The 18,762-nt window shown below is 39.0% G+C and overlaps 3 protein-coding genes and 1 long non-coding RNA gene across 4 annotated transcripts; 1 reads left to right on the top strand and 3 right to left on the bottom strand.

Moving 5' to 3' along the window:
* The first annotated feature begins 271 nt into the window (after nucleotides 1–271).
* LOC132804418 (uncharacterized) lies at nucleotides 272–886 on the top strand. The gene is made up of 3 exons (XR_009639549.1): nucleotides 272–452; nucleotides 542–637; nucleotides 764–886. It is a non-coding gene; the product is annotated as an uncharacterized LOC132804418 (long non-coding RNA).
* Nucleotides 887–5,317: 4,431 nt separating this feature from the next.
* Nucleotides 5,318–6,747, bottom strand: LOC125420384 (beta-1,4-xylosyltransferase IRX14-like). The gene is made up of 2 exons (XM_048467011.2): nucleotides 6,666–6,747; nucleotides 5,318–5,922 (listed from the first exon to the last, which is right to left on the bottom strand). Exons 1-2 carry the CDS (start codon nucleotides 6,689–6,691, stop codon nucleotides 5,691–5,693), a joined length of 258 nt encoding a protein of 85 aa, XP_048322968.1. The 5' UTR covers nucleotides 6,692–6,747; the 3' UTR covers nucleotides 5,318–5,690.
* Nucleotides 6,748–8,400: 1,653 nt separating this feature from the next.
* Nucleotides 8,401–10,040, bottom strand: LOC107424031 (serine acetyltransferase 5). The gene is made up of 2 exons (XM_016033719.4): nucleotides 9,300–10,040; nucleotides 8,401–9,146 (listed from the first exon to the last, which is right to left on the bottom strand). The coding sequence occupies exons 1-2, from the start codon at nucleotides 9,690–9,692 to the stop codon at nucleotides 8,655–8,657; spliced, it is 885 nt and encodes a 294-aa protein (XP_015889205.2). The 5' UTR covers nucleotides 9,693–10,040; the 3' UTR covers nucleotides 8,401–8,654.
* A 134-nt stretch (nucleotides 10,041–10,174) lies between these two features.
* On the bottom strand, nucleotides 10,175–12,787 carry LOC107424030 (protein EFFECTOR OF TRANSCRIPTION 2). Its single transcript, XM_016033718.4, has 3 exons — nucleotides 12,569–12,787; nucleotides 12,099–12,455; nucleotides 10,175–11,522 (listed from the first exon to the last, which is right to left on the bottom strand). Exons 1-3 carry the CDS (start codon nucleotides 12,695–12,697, stop codon nucleotides 10,530–10,532), a joined length of 1,479 nt encoding a protein of 492 aa, XP_015889204.2. The 5' UTR covers nucleotides 12,698–12,787; the 3' UTR covers nucleotides 10,175–10,529.
* Nucleotides 12,788–18,762: the final 5,975 nt, after the last annotated feature.

The following is an 18,762-nucleotide window of genomic DNA, read 5'->3' on the forward strand; positions in this document are numbered from 1 at the left end:
CAGCCTGATCGAAAGATGAATTCATATTGCCCACTGGAGTAATTATAAAAGAATACAACAAAAATAAAGGAAAAAGATCGATGGGCAAATCGTACATGAATCCATATGGTTTTACAATTTTGAAGATGAACACAAGAAACTGCATCACATCATACACGAGAACCCAAGATACCTGAAAGTTAGAAAACAAATATACCAATACAGTTATCTTCACCTTGTAAAGTTACCCTAAAGCAAGAGACATAACCCCAATAAGCAGAGGTATCTTTACCTTGTAAAATTATCACAAAGCAGAAGATAATGGTAACAGCCATCGCAATCAGGTTGATATTGGGTGATGATACACGTCACCTCCAATTGTAGCACCAATAGTTGGCGCTAAAGATGTTAGAGCTAAAGATGCGTCCAAAGCTGGGGAGCATTCTAGTGGCCCTCCAGATTCTAATTTCAGGGTATGCAATTGTTACTTGCACGCAAATTTGTATTTCATATGTTGTACTAATATATGTTGACTTATGTTTTGGATATTGATATTGATTAGCTTGCTTGCTTGGAGGCAAAAGTTGATGAATTAAATAAAGAGATGGCAGCGTTAAGGAAGATGCTTAGTTCTGTTATTGACCAACAAAAGCATCAGGTATCATTTAGACAACTTAGTATACTTTACTTTAGTGCTTCAGCATTATTAAATTACATATTGTAATTCAGCAATTATTTGTTGTTAGAGTTTGGGAACTACAAAAATAATCATTGTGTTTTGCAGGCCGAGCATCATATGCATAGCCATTCACCGTCATCTTCGGTTAGACCATCATCCCCTGTGGCACCGTCTGTTGGAGAGCAAGCTGAAGAATTTGATGCACCCATAGACGGTTCCAATGGTAGGAAGGAGGATGATGATTGTACTACACCGGTTGAGCCTATCGTACCTGGAGGACCCTATGTGGAGGATTCCTGGGCTTTGGTGCCATATCGGCCTTTACATTTCGGGTGGGATATTGGTGCTTCAGCTGACAGTCCACATCCTGACCAATCAGCTGAGATTGAGGTGGAAGATCGGAAGCATAACGTTGGTGATACAAGCCGATTCGGTCGAGTTTACCACCAGTCACATCACGTCATCTCTCCTTACACCGACCCGTGTAAAAAGAAGGTCAAATTTAATCTTACTCAACCTATTGATGCATCAAAGGAGAGGGCGTTCGATGAGTGGTATAGGGTGGCACCGAAGGAAGCAACCATGTGTACATCTTATATGACGGTGGGAAAGGAATTTTTTGCTGAGCTACTGACCGATGAAGGATGGTTGAATTCCGATGTAAGTTATATGTTTTATGTTCATGCAAAATCATTGTGGTCCTATGTTTGGAATGATGTTTTATTTATCACCTCGCACTTGTTACTTATTTCCTTTAATGTGGTTTTGCAGCATATTGACACTATTTTGTATTTCATACGAAAAAGACGGTTTGATAATGAGAAAATGTTCACCAACACCTGTGCCATATTAGACGTGTTATTTTGGGTAAGATGATGGGATGCTACTGCGTTGCTTAATGTTATATTGATGATATTTTATATTGTATATATTTCATTATTTGGCAGTCATCCATCAAAGGGCGTTATCCCATATGGAGCGCATCTCGTAGCACATATTCATGTGATGCGACCCTTTGTAACTATGTGCGTGGGAGGTCACCCAAACCTAGCGTGTCGTGGCGAATATGTGATTATGTAAGTCCATACATATATTGAAAAAAATTCTCACTAAGTTTCCCATTTTGTTGATAATGAGGTTATGTTCTAATTTGCAGGTGTACATCCCTGTCAACAATGGAGGCGCGCATTGGTTGGCAGCATGTGTGGACTTGAAGGCCCGGCATATTGATTTATACGATCCAAATATGGGAAATAAATATGTCCAGAATAGAGAGTTGAAGAATGCGGAATGCCTTACGTATATGCTGCCTGACCTATTGAGGGATGGGGGATATTACGGGAAGAATCCGGACGTGTCTCCCACTTTAGATCCATTCACGATGACCATGATCAAAGATGCACCCCGCCAAGATAATGGGTATGAATGTGTTGTCATTTCAAACAACTTGTATTGCTGCTGTTTTTTATTGTGGTTACGTGTGAAAATACACGTAGTTGGTTTTCATTAATGCTAATCATTAATGCTATTCTGCAGGGGTGATTGTGGCGTCTATGCTCTGAAATTTATTGAGTACATGAGTAGTGAGGAGAGCCCTTCATTTGGTCCGCAAGACATTATGTTTTTTAGAAAAAAATATGCTGTTGATTTGTACTTTAATAAACTTTCAATGTAGATCGTATGTTTAATGTTATGACGGTCTATACTAATGTTATACTAATGTTATCTTAATATGCTGAACCTATCTTTACTAATGACAACCGTTGAAAAAAAAAGATAAAAGATAAAAGATAAAAAAAACCCTCGGTTGTGGTAAAAATTAAAGGAAAGATGATTATCGATGGTGCATCGATAATTCCCAATTCACCATTGGTAATTACAGAAACGCTTTTTCGTAACCAACAAATAAACCCTGGAAAAATTACCGATGGTTTCGTCGATAATTTCCGAATGTGTACAGTCCATCAAGTTTTACCAATTTGTTGGGCCCCACAAGTTCCATAATGTGTGTTGAATGCAAAAACATGGCAAATAGGGATTCTAAAATTGTACTAAGGAGAGAAAATCCCAAAATTTCATAAAAGTATATAAAATTTTGCAAAAAAATTGATGACTATTCACCCTCGGTAATTCCCAAGGAAATCGTCGGTAACCACTAAATTCCTTCAGGAAAAATTACCGACAGTTTTGTCGGTAATTCCCGAGGGTGTACAGTGCGGCATATTTTGCCAATTTTTTGGACCCCACAAGGCCCCTAAGGTGTGTTGAATGAAAAAACATGAAAAACATGGATTCTATAATTGTACTAAAGAGATAAAATCAAAAAATTTCATAAAAGTGTATCAAAGTTTGCAAAAAATTGATGACTGTTCACCCTCGGGAAATTACCGACGAAACCGTTGGGAAACTACAAATGCCCCCTGAAAAAATTACCGACAGTTTCGTCGGTACTTTCCCGAGGATGTACAGTACGTATTGTTTTGCCAATTTTTTTTACCCCACAAGGCCCCTAAGGTGTGTTGAATGAAAAAACATGCTAAACATGGATTCTATAATTGTACTAAGGAGAGAAAATCAAAAAATTTCATAAAAGTGTATCAAAGTTTGCAAAAAATTGATGACTGTTCACCCTCGGAAAATTACCGACGAAACTGTCGGTAATTTTTCCAGAGGGCATTTGTAGTTTCCCGACAATTTCGTCGGTAATTTCCCGAGGGTGAACAGTCATCAATTTTTTGCAAGCTTTGATACACTTTTATGAAATTTTTTGATTTTCTCTCCTTAGTACAATTATAGAATCCATGTTTAGCATGTTTTTTCATTCAACACACCTTAGGGGCCTTGTGGGGTAAAAAAAATTGGCAAAACAATACGTACTGTACATCCTCGGGAAATTACCGACGAAACTGTCGGTAATTTTTCCAGAGGGCATTTGTAGTTTCCCGACAGTTTCGTTGGTAATTTCCCGAGGGTGAACAGTCATCAATTTTTTGCAAACTTTGATACACTTTTATGAAATTTTTTGATTTTCTCTCCTTAGTACAATTATAGAATCCATGTTTAGCATGTTTTTTCATTCAACACACCTTAGGGGCCTTATGGGGTAAAAAAAATTGGCAAAACAATACGTACTGTACATCCTCGGGAAAGTACCGACGAAACTGTCGGTAATTTTTCCAGGGGGCATTTGTAGTTTCCCGACGGTTTTGTCGGTAATTTCCCAAGGGTGAACAGTCATCAATTTTTTGCAAATTTTGATACACTTTTATGAAATTTTATGATTTTCTCTCCTTAGTACAATTATAGAATCCATGTTTTGCATGTTTTTTCATTCAACACACCTTAGGGGCCTTGTGGGGTAAAAAAAATTGGCAAAACAATACGTACTGTACAGCCTCGGGAAATTACCGATGAAACTGTCGGTAATTTTTCCAGGGGGCATTTGTAGTTTCCCGACGGTTTCGTCGGTAATTTCCCGAGGGTGAACAGTCATCAATTTTTTGCAAACTTTGATACACTTTTATGAATTTTTTTGATTTTCTCTCCTTAGTACAATTATAGAATCCATGTTTTGCATGTTTTTTCATTCAACACACCTTAGGGGCCTTGTGGGGTAAAAAAAATTGGCAAAACAATACGTACTGTACGTCCTCGGGAAAGTACCGACGAAACTGTCGGTAATTTTTCCAGGGGGCATTTGTAGTTTCCCAACAGTTTCGTCGGTAATTTCCCGAGGGTGAACAGTTAGCTTATTTTTTGCAAACTTTGATACACTTTTATGAAATTTTTTGATTTTCTCTCCTTAGTACAATTATAGAATCCATGTTTTGCATGCTTTTTCATTCAACACACCTTAGGGGCCTTGTGGGGTAAAAAAAATTGGCAAAATAATACGTACTGTACACCCTCGGGAAATTACCGACGAAACTGTCGGTAATTTTTCCAGAGGGCATTTGTAGTTGCCCGACAGTTTCGTCGGTAATTTACCGAGGGTGAACAGTTAGCTTATTTTTTGCAAACTTTGATACACTTTTATCAAATTTTGGGATTTTCTCTCCTTAGTACAATTATAGAATCCATGTTTTGCATGTTTTTTCATTCAACACACCTTAGGGGCCTTGTGGGGTCCAAAAAATTGGCAAAATATGCCGCACTGTACACCCTCGGGAATTACCGACGAAACTGTCGGTAATTTTTTCAGAGGGCATTCGTAGTTTCCCGACGATTTCGTCGGGAATTACCGAGGGTGAACAGTATACTTATTTTTTTGCAAACTTTGATACACTTTTATGAAATTTTATGATTTTCTCTCCTTAGTACAATTATAGAATCCATGTTTTGCATGTTTTTTCATTCAACACACATTAGGGGCCTTGTGGGGTCCAAAAAATTGGCAAAATATGCCGTACTGTACACCATCGGGAATTACCGACGAAACTGTCGGTAATTTTTCCAGAGGGTATTTGTAGTTTACCGAAGATTTCCTCGGGAATTACCGATGGTGAACAGTTATTGACAAGAGAATCATGTACAAAAACTAAAAACAAAGTCTGAATATGGAAGAAATTGGATCCTTTCACAAATATGGAAGTTTCCTTTTTTTTTTTTTTCTTTTTTGTTTATTACATTTTGGTATCTTTTTTTCTACAAAAATCCAGCTGAACACAACTCTATAATTCCTATGTTCCAAGATTATGTATAAGATTCGAAACATATTGGATACAAAGTCCTACAAGGTAGCAGACACGGCAAGACTTTGCTGGCATACCTCATGCTGAACCAGAATCCTGATATCCCAAACAAAAATATATAAAAGAAAGAAAAAATTTGTGAAAAATTAAGTGAAAATTCAAACTCCAATGCCTGTTATCAACTGGCCCAGTGTGAAGGATTCTTTTCACATATACCAGGTTAGGCCATCTGCCTCTGTGCTAATAAGCCTTTGCAATTCAAATTTTTTTATGATGCTGAAAAATGATGCCTAAAATTCACACAGCAGCATGCATCTCTAGCCGTCTTCGTGCTAAGATTTTCAAATTTGTTCAGAATGCTTTGAAGCAACCTGTGTGTCCACCGTTCTTGTGTCATGCTTTCTCTTGCTTCGTCTCTTTGATCTAGATGTGCGGGTCTTTGTAGGATGCTTTACAGCATGCTCTTGGATGCCCAACACTACATTTTCATTGGTAGGGAGTTCAGGAGGGGCATCAGGCCATGGTGTGCGTTTTGATGGTACATTGACCTCCAGAGGAGGATCAATTATCCATCTGTAAAGAGACCACACTAATGTCAAATGCATGTGCATAGGAAGAGATTCTGCTAAATGAATTTTAATTAAATAGGCAATTGACTGTCATGATTTTTGTGTGTCAATGATATATATTGAAATTTAGATGGCTTGATGAGGGGTGGGGGGAAAAAAAGCATTTCCATATGACAAAATTATTGACTAAAGGTAAAGATTTGCTGAACCAAAGTAAAATAAAAAGAAGCATGCTACATAAAATCATAGTACAATTATATAAGTCAATTGTTTAAAGGATTGTAGTCAAATTGCAAGTAAGAAAGCCCTTGGGAATGAGGTCAGAGGACTGAACAGAAATACATTGAAATGCCACACCAATACCACTTGACCACTTGAAACAATGCAATGACATTCACTTGAAAAGAGAAGTTGAGCATCATTGTCACATTCACAGGTAGGTTACTAATTTTAAGTTCTACCCATGTGTGATATTCAAAATCACAATTTCACAGCCACAATTTTATGCTTTGAAAATAAATTAGAGACGCATAGTACTTAGAAATTGAAGGATATAACAGCAGAAAGTTTAACATGACAAGATTATTACAAAACATTTCTACCAATTGTATATGATCATTGGCACTGTTGACTCCATCTATGCTTCAAATTTTTTAAACAACCATGACAGCTTTCAGAATGCAAAAACCATATGCACTATAAAATGGAAAATGGATTGGAGACACAATAGGAAAGAAGATATGGTACCTGTAGGGCCAAACCATAACCGCCATTCACATCTTGCTCGAAATAAAGTAACTGGAAAATAAAGCAATTAGATTATAAATTTAATGTCACACCAGCAACACAAAAGAAAATGCAGATGCAGAGAGAGAGAGAGAGAGAGTTCATAGTCATCAAACATGGTATATAAACAATTTAAATGCAAAAATATGAAATATACATACCTTAAATTTGCTTTGTGCATCTGAAGTAACTCTTTCTACAATACCACACTCGGCTTGTTGCTCGTTGATCGTAACACCAAAGAAATGAGCATTTTGCTTATCTACCTGCAACAAAACAAAATCAACCAAACGGAAAATTCCAGAAAGAATGAAAGTCCATGATAACAAACATGAAAGCACCTTTCCACTAACTGATGACAGAATGGAATGTATCCCTACTTGGCTGTACTCCATCCAGCATCATATCATCATACATATCTCTCAGCAAGAAATGCCTACCACCACCGTTATTTAAAAAAAAAAAAAAACCAGAACACAACTTTCACAATTTCTCTTTCACAATTTCTCCAAAAAAAAAAAAAATTCCCAACACCACTAACAGAAAATCAAAATTAGAGCTGTTGCCTACCTGTTGCTTCTGCTTCTGCTCCTAGGGCTCTCTAAAATCCTGCAGTTTTCTCTCTGAGTCGCCTCTTCACCATCTCCTTCAAAACGCGCAGTCTCCACGCTTACAATCCGGCCGATTCATGAAAGGAAACAGAGGGCTCCTAAGGTCTGGTTATGGATAAAGAGATGGAGGGGAAAAGTCGAAGAAAGGAAAGAAAAAAACATATAAAAAAAAAAAACACATAAGGGTATTTTGGGATTTTAAAAGATTGGAGGGGTAGATCAAAAAAGAAATGAATTGAGGGGGCAAAATTCATGAAGCTCGGTCCTATGGGGGTATTGGGCCAAATTCCCCTTAAATATCCTAGTCATAGCCTTTTGAAATAAGGAGGGGCAACCTTTAGCCCAAAAGGGAGGATAGTCCATTGTTATTGGACATTTGAAATGTAGAACACCGTTTTATGCTTGTTCAAGGGATGAATCCCTATTTGCCAAAAATTTGGTTTTAGGTTAAATTTTGAAAATACTCGAGCCTAACGGAGATGGAAAAACAAAGAATTAATTTTAGGTAGAGGAATTTGTCATCTTTGAGGAATTGATTCAAAGGTTTGTACTTAATAATTAATCATTTTTTTCCACATAGAAAGCATGGCAAGGGCAAGCCTAATCTGATCTTGTTGGCTTGATTAATCCTGTTTGGGAAAAATAGAGCATTTCTCTCTTGCAAGGATTAAATCTGAAATGGTCATTCCTGCATAGAAAGCTCTTGTAGGATTGGCATCTTTACTCAGCATGAAATGTAGATGAAAAAAGAGCTTCTCATTTCTCCATAAGGGATGGGAATGTTTTAAAGAAGCATGATCTTCAACACAAATGAAGAGAAGTTTTCGTTGAAGTTCATGTACTCTGGAGGTACTTCTTGGTATAATGGATACAATTTTTGGCATTTGTACAAAGATTTTGAAGTGGTTATGAAATTTAATATCTCTGGGAAGGATTTGTAGCTTTGCTTGAGAATATACATCCATCCCAACGAGGGATCTACATTTGTTCAGTTTTGTGTCCAACATAAGAGTTTACGAAGCAATAGCCAAAAATTAGCAAAAATCAATACTTAATGAAAGAGATTATTTTTCTGGTCTGATTCAATGAACTAAGCTGCTGCAACTTTACTATTTCCATAAATACAAAGCAATACCAAAAAAAAAAAAAAAAAAAAAAAAAAGAACATCCATGGATTGGAGATTGGGATTGGAAATTGGAATTGCAATCGAGAGCTCCGCCCTCCAAGGCTTTGAGCTTGCTGACTCACTCATTCACTCTCTTTTATCTATTTGGATCGATGGGTTCTATAATTATTTTTATTTTATTAATTAAATAAACAAAAAAGAAAAAAGAAAAATCAGATAATATAATCAGACCACTCGGACATGAAGGAAGTATGGTCCATGGACTCCCCAGGGACATCCTCATGTTTAGAAGGGCGCTCCTTTCCTCCCACCAGCCTCGCCGGATTGCCCACGGCCGTCGTTCTGGCCGGCACCTCTATCAGCACCACCGACCCAGCCCCGATCTTCGCCCCCTCGCCAATCTTCACGTTGCCCAAAATGGTGGCCCCGGCGCCGATCAGAACCCCGTCCCCAACCTTGGGGTGCCGGTCCCCACCCATCTTCCCCGTCCCACCTAGCGTCACGTGGTGCAATATCGAGACGTTGTTTCCGATCACTGCCGTCTCCCCCACAACGACTCCCGTCGCGTGGTCGAACAGAATCCCTTTTCCGATCTTTGCCGCTGGGTGTATGTCTACCGCGAACACGTCCGCTATTCGGGAGTGAAGCGCCAGAGCCAGCGGTTTCCGTGACTGCGTCCACAGCTTGTGTGCTACTCGATGAGCCTAAAATTAAATTTTACCAAAATTTTAATTTTAATTTTTTAAAACAAACAACGAATAAACGAATAAGAATGAGATTGCAATTTTTATTTTATTTTTTTAATTTTTTGAAAAGAAATAAATGTATGGTATGTGTCTACAAGATTCACAAGAGACCTGGCAGGCCAAGAAGCCCTTGTAGTTGAGGAGGCAGTGAGAGAAAGAGATGCAAGCGGGGTCGCGTTCCCGAGCGGCGCGGAGGTCAGCGACGGCAGCGGAACGGAGGGCAACATCGGAGAAGGCGTTGAGGAAGAGGTCGTAGAGGAGGGTGGAGAGCAGCGTGGAGGAGCAGAGCTTGTTTGCCAGGTGAAACGACAGCGATCTCTCCAGCGACGAGTGCGATAGTATCGTGGAGTAGAGGTAGCTCGCCAGCGCCGGCTCCGACTCCGCGTCGCACCGAGCCTCTGCCTTGATCTGTTCCCACACCCACGCCTCATCGTCCTCCGACGACGCCGAAAGCTCTGTCGGCTGCGCCGGTTGAGATGGGTACCGAATCTCTCCCGCTGGCATCTAGTTTGCGGTGACGGACGGAGGCTGGCTGTGACCGTAGTATCTGTATCTGCAAGCGTGCGTGCGTGCCTATTTAGTTGAAGAAGAAGAAGAGATTGTTGGTGAAGGGTCTCACCTGCCCAAATTATTCGATTAAATTAAAAAATAAATAAAAAATAAAAAATAAAAAAAGAAGGGGCTAAGGGTATTAATGGTAGAGCATGAAACAAGACGATATGCCGTCTCGTGACGGATTGTCGTTGTGTGTGGCTGTGTTTTTTCTTGTTTTTATTTGTGCTTTTTCAGATTTGATTTTGCGTTTTGGGTAAAATATGGGGAGAGAGAGAGAGAGAGAGAGAGAGAGATTTGGCGTTTTAGTCAGCTCTCTGTTCGGGCCTCGTTTCTCTCGCAAAGTACAATGAGAAAAAAAAAACTTATTTTCATTTTTCTGTCAATGATACAATAAAAAATTCTTCTCTAAACAAAATTCATGCAACTCCACAAGAACAAAGTTTCTTACCAAAATAAAACAAATCAACAAAGTTTGTCTACATTACGATATCTATGCCTATGCCTATGCCAATGCCAAATACACATACAACATACATTTAATAAGAGATACAACATACAATCCCTAAACATAACTTATCAGGCACAACTAGCAATACATTGCAATCTGCAAAAATCCCGTATCTCTAATTATACACATATAAAAATAATTTTTATTATCAGTCTTCTTCCACCATGCTGCTCGCACCTCTTCCTTCCACGAGCAGGAATTCTCATACAGAAGGACCCGTCCTGCAATGTAACTCTACAGTTCACTGTACCTGTTCTTTTTTCAAATCCATTCAAGGATTAATAACAAGTACCAGCCCTCATGCCTCTATGCTGCCAGCACCTTTTATTTCCTTCTACTTGTTTTCTTTTGCACGCAGATCCGTTTTTTGTAGTTGCTCCACATGTAACAACACCTATGCCATTCTTGTTCTGGTTGATTCTGCTTGACAAAACTTCATCCTCCAATCTTCCATGATTACATATTGCAGCTGAATTGTTGTCGTATTCTGAAGTGTCACCACAATTTGATTCAAAAACATCAGGAACGTAGAGTGGTTTTTCCTCAGTTGACACCAATCGGGAATTGGATTTCCTAATTCTTCTCCCTTTATGTTCATCACACCTTTTATTACCTGGAACAGCCTGCCTTCTACAAGGAGAACCATCAGTCAAGGTGAATCCACAGATAGGACCCAAGCTCTTGCTGCCATGAAACTCGACTGTAACTGTGTCATTCCTGAAGCCTGATTTGCCATGTCCATCAGACTTTGTGCTGTCAATAACACCATATTGTGAGCCATAGATGCTATTTGAATTTGATATCCTGACTGTAATCAACCCATTGATCTTCACCCCTTTGTGTTCAGCACACCTCTTTCTTCCTTCAACTGGTGCTCTTGTACAAACTGAATCGTGGGTCAAAGCCACTCCACAGATGACAGTATTCCCCTGAGTAATGCCACTCGTGTCCAGTACTGAACGAGGCCGTGACCTGCCAAACTTGAAAACTCGAGAGAGGATATTGGGTCTCTCCTCATCAGCACAAGGATTGGAGTTGTTCTCTGTTGCAAGCAATTTGCCTGCTTTGATCCTAATGCCCACTTGCCTCTGACTCAAAGGTAAAAGCCTTCGGACAACAGCAGGGAAACGATTACTGCTTGAAGAAATTTTCTTCAGTTTCTCAAGGATTTCATCAGGGCGTCGTGAACCATTAATGCTTGTGTTCCATGCATAGTCAAATGTGTTAAGCAACAGAGTCTCTGTTTTCTGTGCATCGCTTTTACTTTGCATCTGTTGACAACCAATAAAGAGTTGAACAAGTAAATATCATAAAACAAAAAGAGCTCAAATTTGTATTTACAACTTTTTTCCATACTTGAAATCTGTTGCGAGTGCTCAAGGAGATGAAGCACATAGAAGACAGGAAAAACTTTAAATAAATTCATTGTTTCTATCATATACTTATGACAGTTTGAGACAATCAGTTTCTATGCCCCGGTACTATTCAGTTGCTCTTAAGGAATGTTAGTGAATTTGTGATTGTAATTTCTACAACACAAGTAGCCCCAGCTTCAATAAGTAGAAATGAAATGAAAAGCAAACAAAATAGCACACATTGTAAGGAGAGAGTATTATAGACAACAAAGAAACAATGATAGTAGAATTTAAACAATGATAGAGAAAATTCTAAAGGAAATCTTTTGCGATAATTACTAGCATCTAATCATATCACAAAAGTTAATCGTCATAATTATAAAAAGGAAGCCATCAATCAATTACTAAAACTCATCCTCCAAAGAAACACAAGTAATGTTCAATTAATATACACAGAGAGAGAGAGAGAGAGAGAGAGAGAGAGAGAGTTACAGGTGCCCATCTAAACACAATTGGGTATCCTCTCGACAAAATATCGTCAAACAATCCAGGTCCCTTGTGAAGAGAGAGTGTCGGGTAAGCAGTTGAGCAGCAAGTGCCCAAATGTGAACCTGTACGGCCATAACGCTGAAGCCGTGTCCTCACATTCTCAGCGTGTCCAAGGTAAACCACAACTATGCGTTCAGGATCAAGCTTTGCAATGTTACGGCCTAGACCGGTGTGAGATACGGCGATGGCAAGTTCATATAATCCTGGAGTTGATATCATAGGGAGGTTATGAACCCTATACCTTTCAGCACCATCCTTTCCTAGTGAATAATCTTCCCAATCACAAGGGCCTACCAGAATCTAGCACTCATAAACACAATATCAAAAGAAATCACATTTTCTTTAGCCAATTAGCCAACAACCCACAAAAGAGAGAGAGAGAGAGAAAGAGTATCGGAATCGGAAATATATACCTTCCACTGGGAGAATACAAGATCGTGTTTGGTGCGCTTACAGTCTTCCCTCTTCAATCTGAAGAAGACAACAGCGGTCGAATCGCTTCCTACCATTTCTTCATCTTGTTGGCCCCCACCCAAACCCATCACTCACTCATCCAGAAATATGACCGTTAATCTCGCCGTTTTTAATTTTCAAGCGCCCATAAATTTTACTGAATAACCCAATTTGCCCTTGCACCTCTACGTCTTGGTTTTCTTTTATTTATTTATTTATTTATTTTCTTTTTGGGGTAAGTCAGCGTGCTTCTTGGTTGCCATTCCAATTAAAGGTGAATGATGTCTCAAGTCCAACGAAGTATTTAAAAAGTCAAAGTTTCTACCAAAAAACTTGAAAAATATAGAAAGTTCTGTCTTAAAGTTAAAAAAAAATTAGTTGAATTTTGCAGCTTAAGCATAACATATATATATATATATATATATACATATAAAATAAGTCAATGTCTTCTTTCCATACTTGTTTTACCTAATCCAAAGAGTGCCCAACAGTCAAGTTATGAAAATGACCCTAACTTTTTTATTTTGTTGAAATATGCGAAGACAATCTCGAAATTCTTGGCAAATATTCTTTTTTTCTTTTTCTTTTTTTTGTTTAAAGAAATAAAAAATAAAAAAACTTAATCAATCAAAGAGTCACATTCTTAATAACAAAACTTGAGTGCTAAATCTTTAAGCAACAACCCAAAAAAAATAATAATAATAAAAAAATAAAACCTTGAGTGCTAAATCATGATATTACAATGACTAATAAATCTTTAGAATTTTGGGTAAACTATTTATGAAATAATTTTAAATTTCACCCCTTCTCATCAATAAAAAAGCATATATGTTGTTTTCCTTTTTAAATAATACATAGACACCAAATCAAACGGTAAGGCACATAAATTTAGCGTAGCACAAGGCACAAGACCTTGAATCCCGGCTGACACCCCACTACCCAGTAAATAAAATATTTATGGCAAAGAAAAAAAATATATATATTTTACTGTATATTTTTGAAATTTTTTTTAATTACAACAAAATATTTTATAAAAATATAAACACAAAGTTATCTGATTGTAATAAAATAAAAATTTTAAAAATATACAATGTAATATACCAAAAAAATAATAATAATAATAAGAGGGAAAAGGAGCTTCTTGTTTGTTTGTTTTCTCAATGAATCCATTTTTGTCAGCTAAAAAGAGTAGCATCATTTTTATTTTTATTTTATTTTATTTTATGACAGTAAGCTTTTTATGTATCCCTAGAGGGAGTATGCGTCTGTGATTTTCTGAAATTCAGTGTCCTCTTCTTCAATATTAGTGATTACACAGAGCTCAAAGTTTTCTGCATGCCCCCATCCTCGCAATGCTTTAACAAAGCTTTATGTGCCACAAAGCCCTATCATCTTTGTTGCTTCCTCTATATCCTTTTCTTTGTAAAATGTTTAGTCAAATGACTAGCTGTACTACTTTATCAAATATTAATTAGGTTGTGAAAAATACATAGTGCTACTTTATCAAATATTAACTAGGTAGTGAAAAATATTCAGCAAAAAAAAAAAAAAAAACAAAAAAACAAACTAGGTAGTGAAAAATAAATAGCCAGGGCCAGCCATATATGCACAAAAGCTTCTCTGCAGGGGTAAAAAGGATAGGAGGAGCTTGGATTGATTAAAATTAATTAAGATCATTTACCTGTTGCTGATATTATGCAATTTATACGTCTTCCTCCAAAGAAAGATAAGTACATTGAGCACAAATGTTTAAATTAATAATATAAAAGAAATCAAAGAAAAGTAATAATGCCTCTCTAACATATATATGCAGAATAACCTACACTAGTTAATAAGGAAAAGAGGGGGAAAAAAAAAACCCTTTTTTCTTTTTCTTTTTTCATTCATATATCCTCTAAGTTTAATGTAGAAAAAGCATGGAAAATTGCTTGTAACAAATATAATTTATATATAGATATATCTCAGAACCTTATTTGTGGTAGGTTTGATCTGTAGAAGGTAGGAGTTTTTTGTTCTACTTGGCTTCATGGTAGCAGTGCTTTGAAGGCTCAAGGTTCTGGGTACTTTTTTGCCTGCCTACGTCGTAGCTGTGATGGTGTTTCACATACCTTCTTCCTCCTGTTGTCTCAATGGTAGATAGCACCCAGGAAGGAGCCCCTGGCGTTCCTGGAGTTTCTTAGCTCCACTTAATTGCTGACGAGGAGCATGCAAAAGAAGTGTCAGATTGTGTTTTAGTTGGAAAGATCCTTTTGGAAAAGTGTATCAGTAAATTCAAAGTTCAATCCATTGTGAGACAAGCCTGGTTTAAACAGGATTATGTGAAAATTGATGAACTAGAACCAAACAAATTCTTATTCTCCTTCAAAACTACTTCTAATAGACATAGGGTATAGTCTCGAAGAGCTTGGTCCATTAGTGAGTGTCATCTCATTTTGAGAAAATGGAATCCAATGTTAGCAGTGAGGGATATCGATTTCAGTTTTTCCTTGTTCTTGGTCCAGATCCATGGCCCCCCCTCCAGTTCATGACCACAGCGAATGCGATCCGCATAGGGAACCTATTCCATGAAGTGCTACAATGTGAATAGTCTTCTCGCACTAATATGGTGGGCATGAAATACATGCGAATTCGAGTGGAGCTCGATGTTAGGAAGCCCATTGTTACCGGGTTCGTTCAGAAAGTGGGGAACGGAACAGAATGGATACAATTTGTTTACGAAAAATTAGCTGAATTTTGTTACAATTGCGGAGTTATTGGACATTATTAGGCTGGCTGCACACTCCCAAGCACCCAAAATCATACTACCAATGGAGATCTTTATGGACCCTGGTTGCGAGCGGAAGTCGATTCGCACACGGCGATCTATGGGGGAAGCGTATTAAGGAGGATCGAACTTCCACAAGGCGATTTCTCCGATACCTTCCTCAATGACACGAATATAGACCCCAAAAATGCAGAAGCGATGGATGACGAGATGGCCAAAGATGTGACTCACACTAACGCTCCTCAGGGAGATGATGAAGAGCCAACTTGAGTGCGACTCGGGCTCCACTCAGTAACAGAGTGTGACTCTACCACACGAACGGTGGGCAATGTAGAGCCTATCAACAATCAACACGTGGCCGAGGTACAAGATCGGCGCAACAGTTGCCTACCACTACAGGTTACAATTCAAAATTTTTCAAGTTCGAGCGCCACTAATCCCTTGCATATCACAAACAAGGATGGGTCGGGCCAGCCAGGTCTATAGAATAGTTTAAATTCAACCAAGGGGAAACCAAATGAACTAGAGGCAACTAAACGAAAAGCCCATCTCTCACAGTTTTGGGAGGGAAAACAGCCCAAACACAGGAGGAAGCAGGCCCTTAAAGATAAAACACTTCCAGCTGAGGAGACTAAGCCTTTCCCCCGGCGTAAGACATCTGAAGACAACAAGTCAGTTGATACGAGTCAACCTCAACCACTGGTTTCCTTGCGCTCACTGTAGCATCCCACATCGATTGGAAAGGGGAACGAAGCATGCCATATAAGTGGGTGTGGATACCTTTCCCTTGAGACGCGTTTTGTGGACCCACAGTATAACGGGGTCGCAGAGCAAAACCGTGCGGGCTGGGCCCAAAGCGGACAATATCTCATGCGGTTGGTCTGGGCTGTTACACTCACTCGTTGCTAAAAGTTCCAGAATCCGACTAAAGGAGAAAGCATGAAGATGGCGATTCGGAGACACTGATCCATTCATTGTAAGTACATTCCCAACAAAATCTGCTAAGGCTGAGGAGGCAGGCCTTATTATGCCTCCCCCTCCCAAATGAATGTCCTTTCTTGGAACTGCAGAGAGCTGGGAAGACCCTCTGCAGTGCGAGGCCTTCGTGGCATGATTCGGAGCTCTTCCCCCTGGGGTCTTTTTCTTTTTAAGACCAAGGTTAAGATGGTGAAGATGAAAAGAATTGTGAGGTCGCTTCATTATGACCATAGTCACTTAGTAGAAGCTAGGAATGGAGCGGGTGGGCTGGCCCTTCTTTGGAAGGATGGCTATGATTGGGATGTCTTTTTTAGTTCGGATTGGATTATTGGAGTAAGAGTCTCTAACCAGCAAGGAGGGGAATGGACCATGTGGTGTTGCTATTGTCTGGCCGAGCGAACTCTGAGACGAGATTTCTGGAGAGACTTGAAGCAGTGTGTGTTATCAGGTTCACCAGCCTGGGTCTATTTAAGGGACTTTAACAACGTTGTAGACCAGAGTGAAAAGAGGGGAGGTCAACAGGTTTAAGATAAATCCAACCTTTTCCTGAAGAATTTTTTGTTTGAAGTAGGGGAAGTTGATCTGGGATTCTCCGAAAATCCTTTTACTTGGTGTAATCGAAGAGGAGGCTTAGCAAATATTCAAGAACGGCTTGACTAGGCGATAGCTAGCCCGGATTGGAGCCTCATGTTCGACAGGGCTGGGGTGATTCATCTTACTGCATCTCAGTCAGACCACTCTCCTATCCTGTTGTGTCAAAACCTCGATATTGCTAAGATGCCCAGGCCATTCAGGTTTATAGAAGCTTGGACCCATGACTCAACGTGTGAAATAGTTATTAATGAGGCTTGGCAAGAAGCTGCCCGATAGGGAAGACGAGTTTCCTTAGCAGCTAAACTTCAATGCACGGCGAAAGCACTTAGAGTATGGAACAAAGAAAAATTTGCGTTTTGTCGAACTAGGATTAAGGATTTGGAGGACCAATTATCTTTCCTTTATAGCTTAGACCCTTCAGAAGCAACAATCGCTTAGGAAAATGTTCTTCAGCGGGAAATTTCAAAAGGGCGTTATAGACTTGAACTTCTATGGCGCCAAAAGACTAGGGACTTATGGTTACAAGCCGAAGATAGGAAATCGAAGGACTTTCATGCAACCACAGTGGCTCATCGTAAGAGAAATTTCATCGCCATGATTAAGAGTGACAATTGTACCTAGCTTCAGAATAGAGATAAGGTGGGACAGTACCTCGTAGAGAAGTTTTCTGCTCTTTTTAGAGATGAAGGGGTGGCAAATTGTCCTATTCTTCCAGATTTGATCCAGCCAGTGGTGTCTACTACGGATAATTTTTCTTTAGCCTTTATGCCTTCAAAATTGGAAATTTTAGAAGTGCTTAAACAGATGCACCCTACGAAGACCCTAGGTCCCGACGGGATGCCTGCCTTATTCTTCCAACATTTTTAGCACATCGTAGGCCACGATGTAACAAAAGTTATCCAAGACGCATTTATCTCACGCATTCTCCTAGCAGCAATCAACAAGACACTCATTGCTTTAATCCCCAAAACCAAATCCATTTCTCTTTTCAACCATATTCACCCGATCAGTTTATGCAACACAGTCTACAAAACTTTTTCGAAGCTTCTTGCTAATCGCCTTTGTCCTTTGCCCCCCAACCTAATAAGCCCAAATCAATTTGCTTTCACCCCTAGGAGATGGATTGGGGAGAATACAATCCTGGTGAATGAAATTGTGCACACAATGAAGAAAACTCGAGGTACAAGCGGTCTATTGGGGATCAAACTTAACATGCACAAAGCATATGACCGAATTAATTGGGGACTGCTTCATGAGATTCCCATTAATTTTGGTTTCTCGGCTTGGGTTCTAGGGTTGTTAGGGTAGTGTTACTCAGTTGATCATGCTGACATTCTTCTTAATGGCAGCATTTGTGGAAGGGTGAAAATGGAGTGCAGAATTAGACAAGGAGATCCAATCTCTCCATATTTGTTCATCATGTTTGCTGAATTACTTTCAAGGCTACTCTATAAGCTTGAAGCCGAGGGAAAAATTCATGGCATTAAACTCGGGAGAAATGGGCCAATGATAACTCATTTGTTTTTTGCAGACGATATTCTAATTTTCTGCAGGGCAAACAAAAAGGAAGCTCTAGCCGTAACAAAATGTGTCCAACAATATTGCGACTGGACTGGGCAGCTTGTAAAATTTTTCCAAATCTAGTTGTTTTTTCTTAAGAATGTCTCGATTAGGGACAAACGAGCCATAAAGAATGCATTACATCTCAGAGAACTCCCTAGAGAAGCTAAGTATCTTGGCAATCCTTTATTTCTTGGGAAAAACAAATCTATGGCTTATGAAGATATAAAGAAACGGGTTGAAGTTAGACTTCAGGGT

The sequence above is a fragment of the Ziziphus jujuba genome, chromosome 7 (assembly GCF_031755915.1).
Source record: "Ziziphus jujuba cultivar Dongzao chromosome 7, ASM3175591v1".
NCBI classification, from domain to species: Eukaryota; Viridiplantae; Streptophyta; class Magnoliopsida; order Rosales; family Rhamnaceae; genus Ziziphus; species Ziziphus jujuba.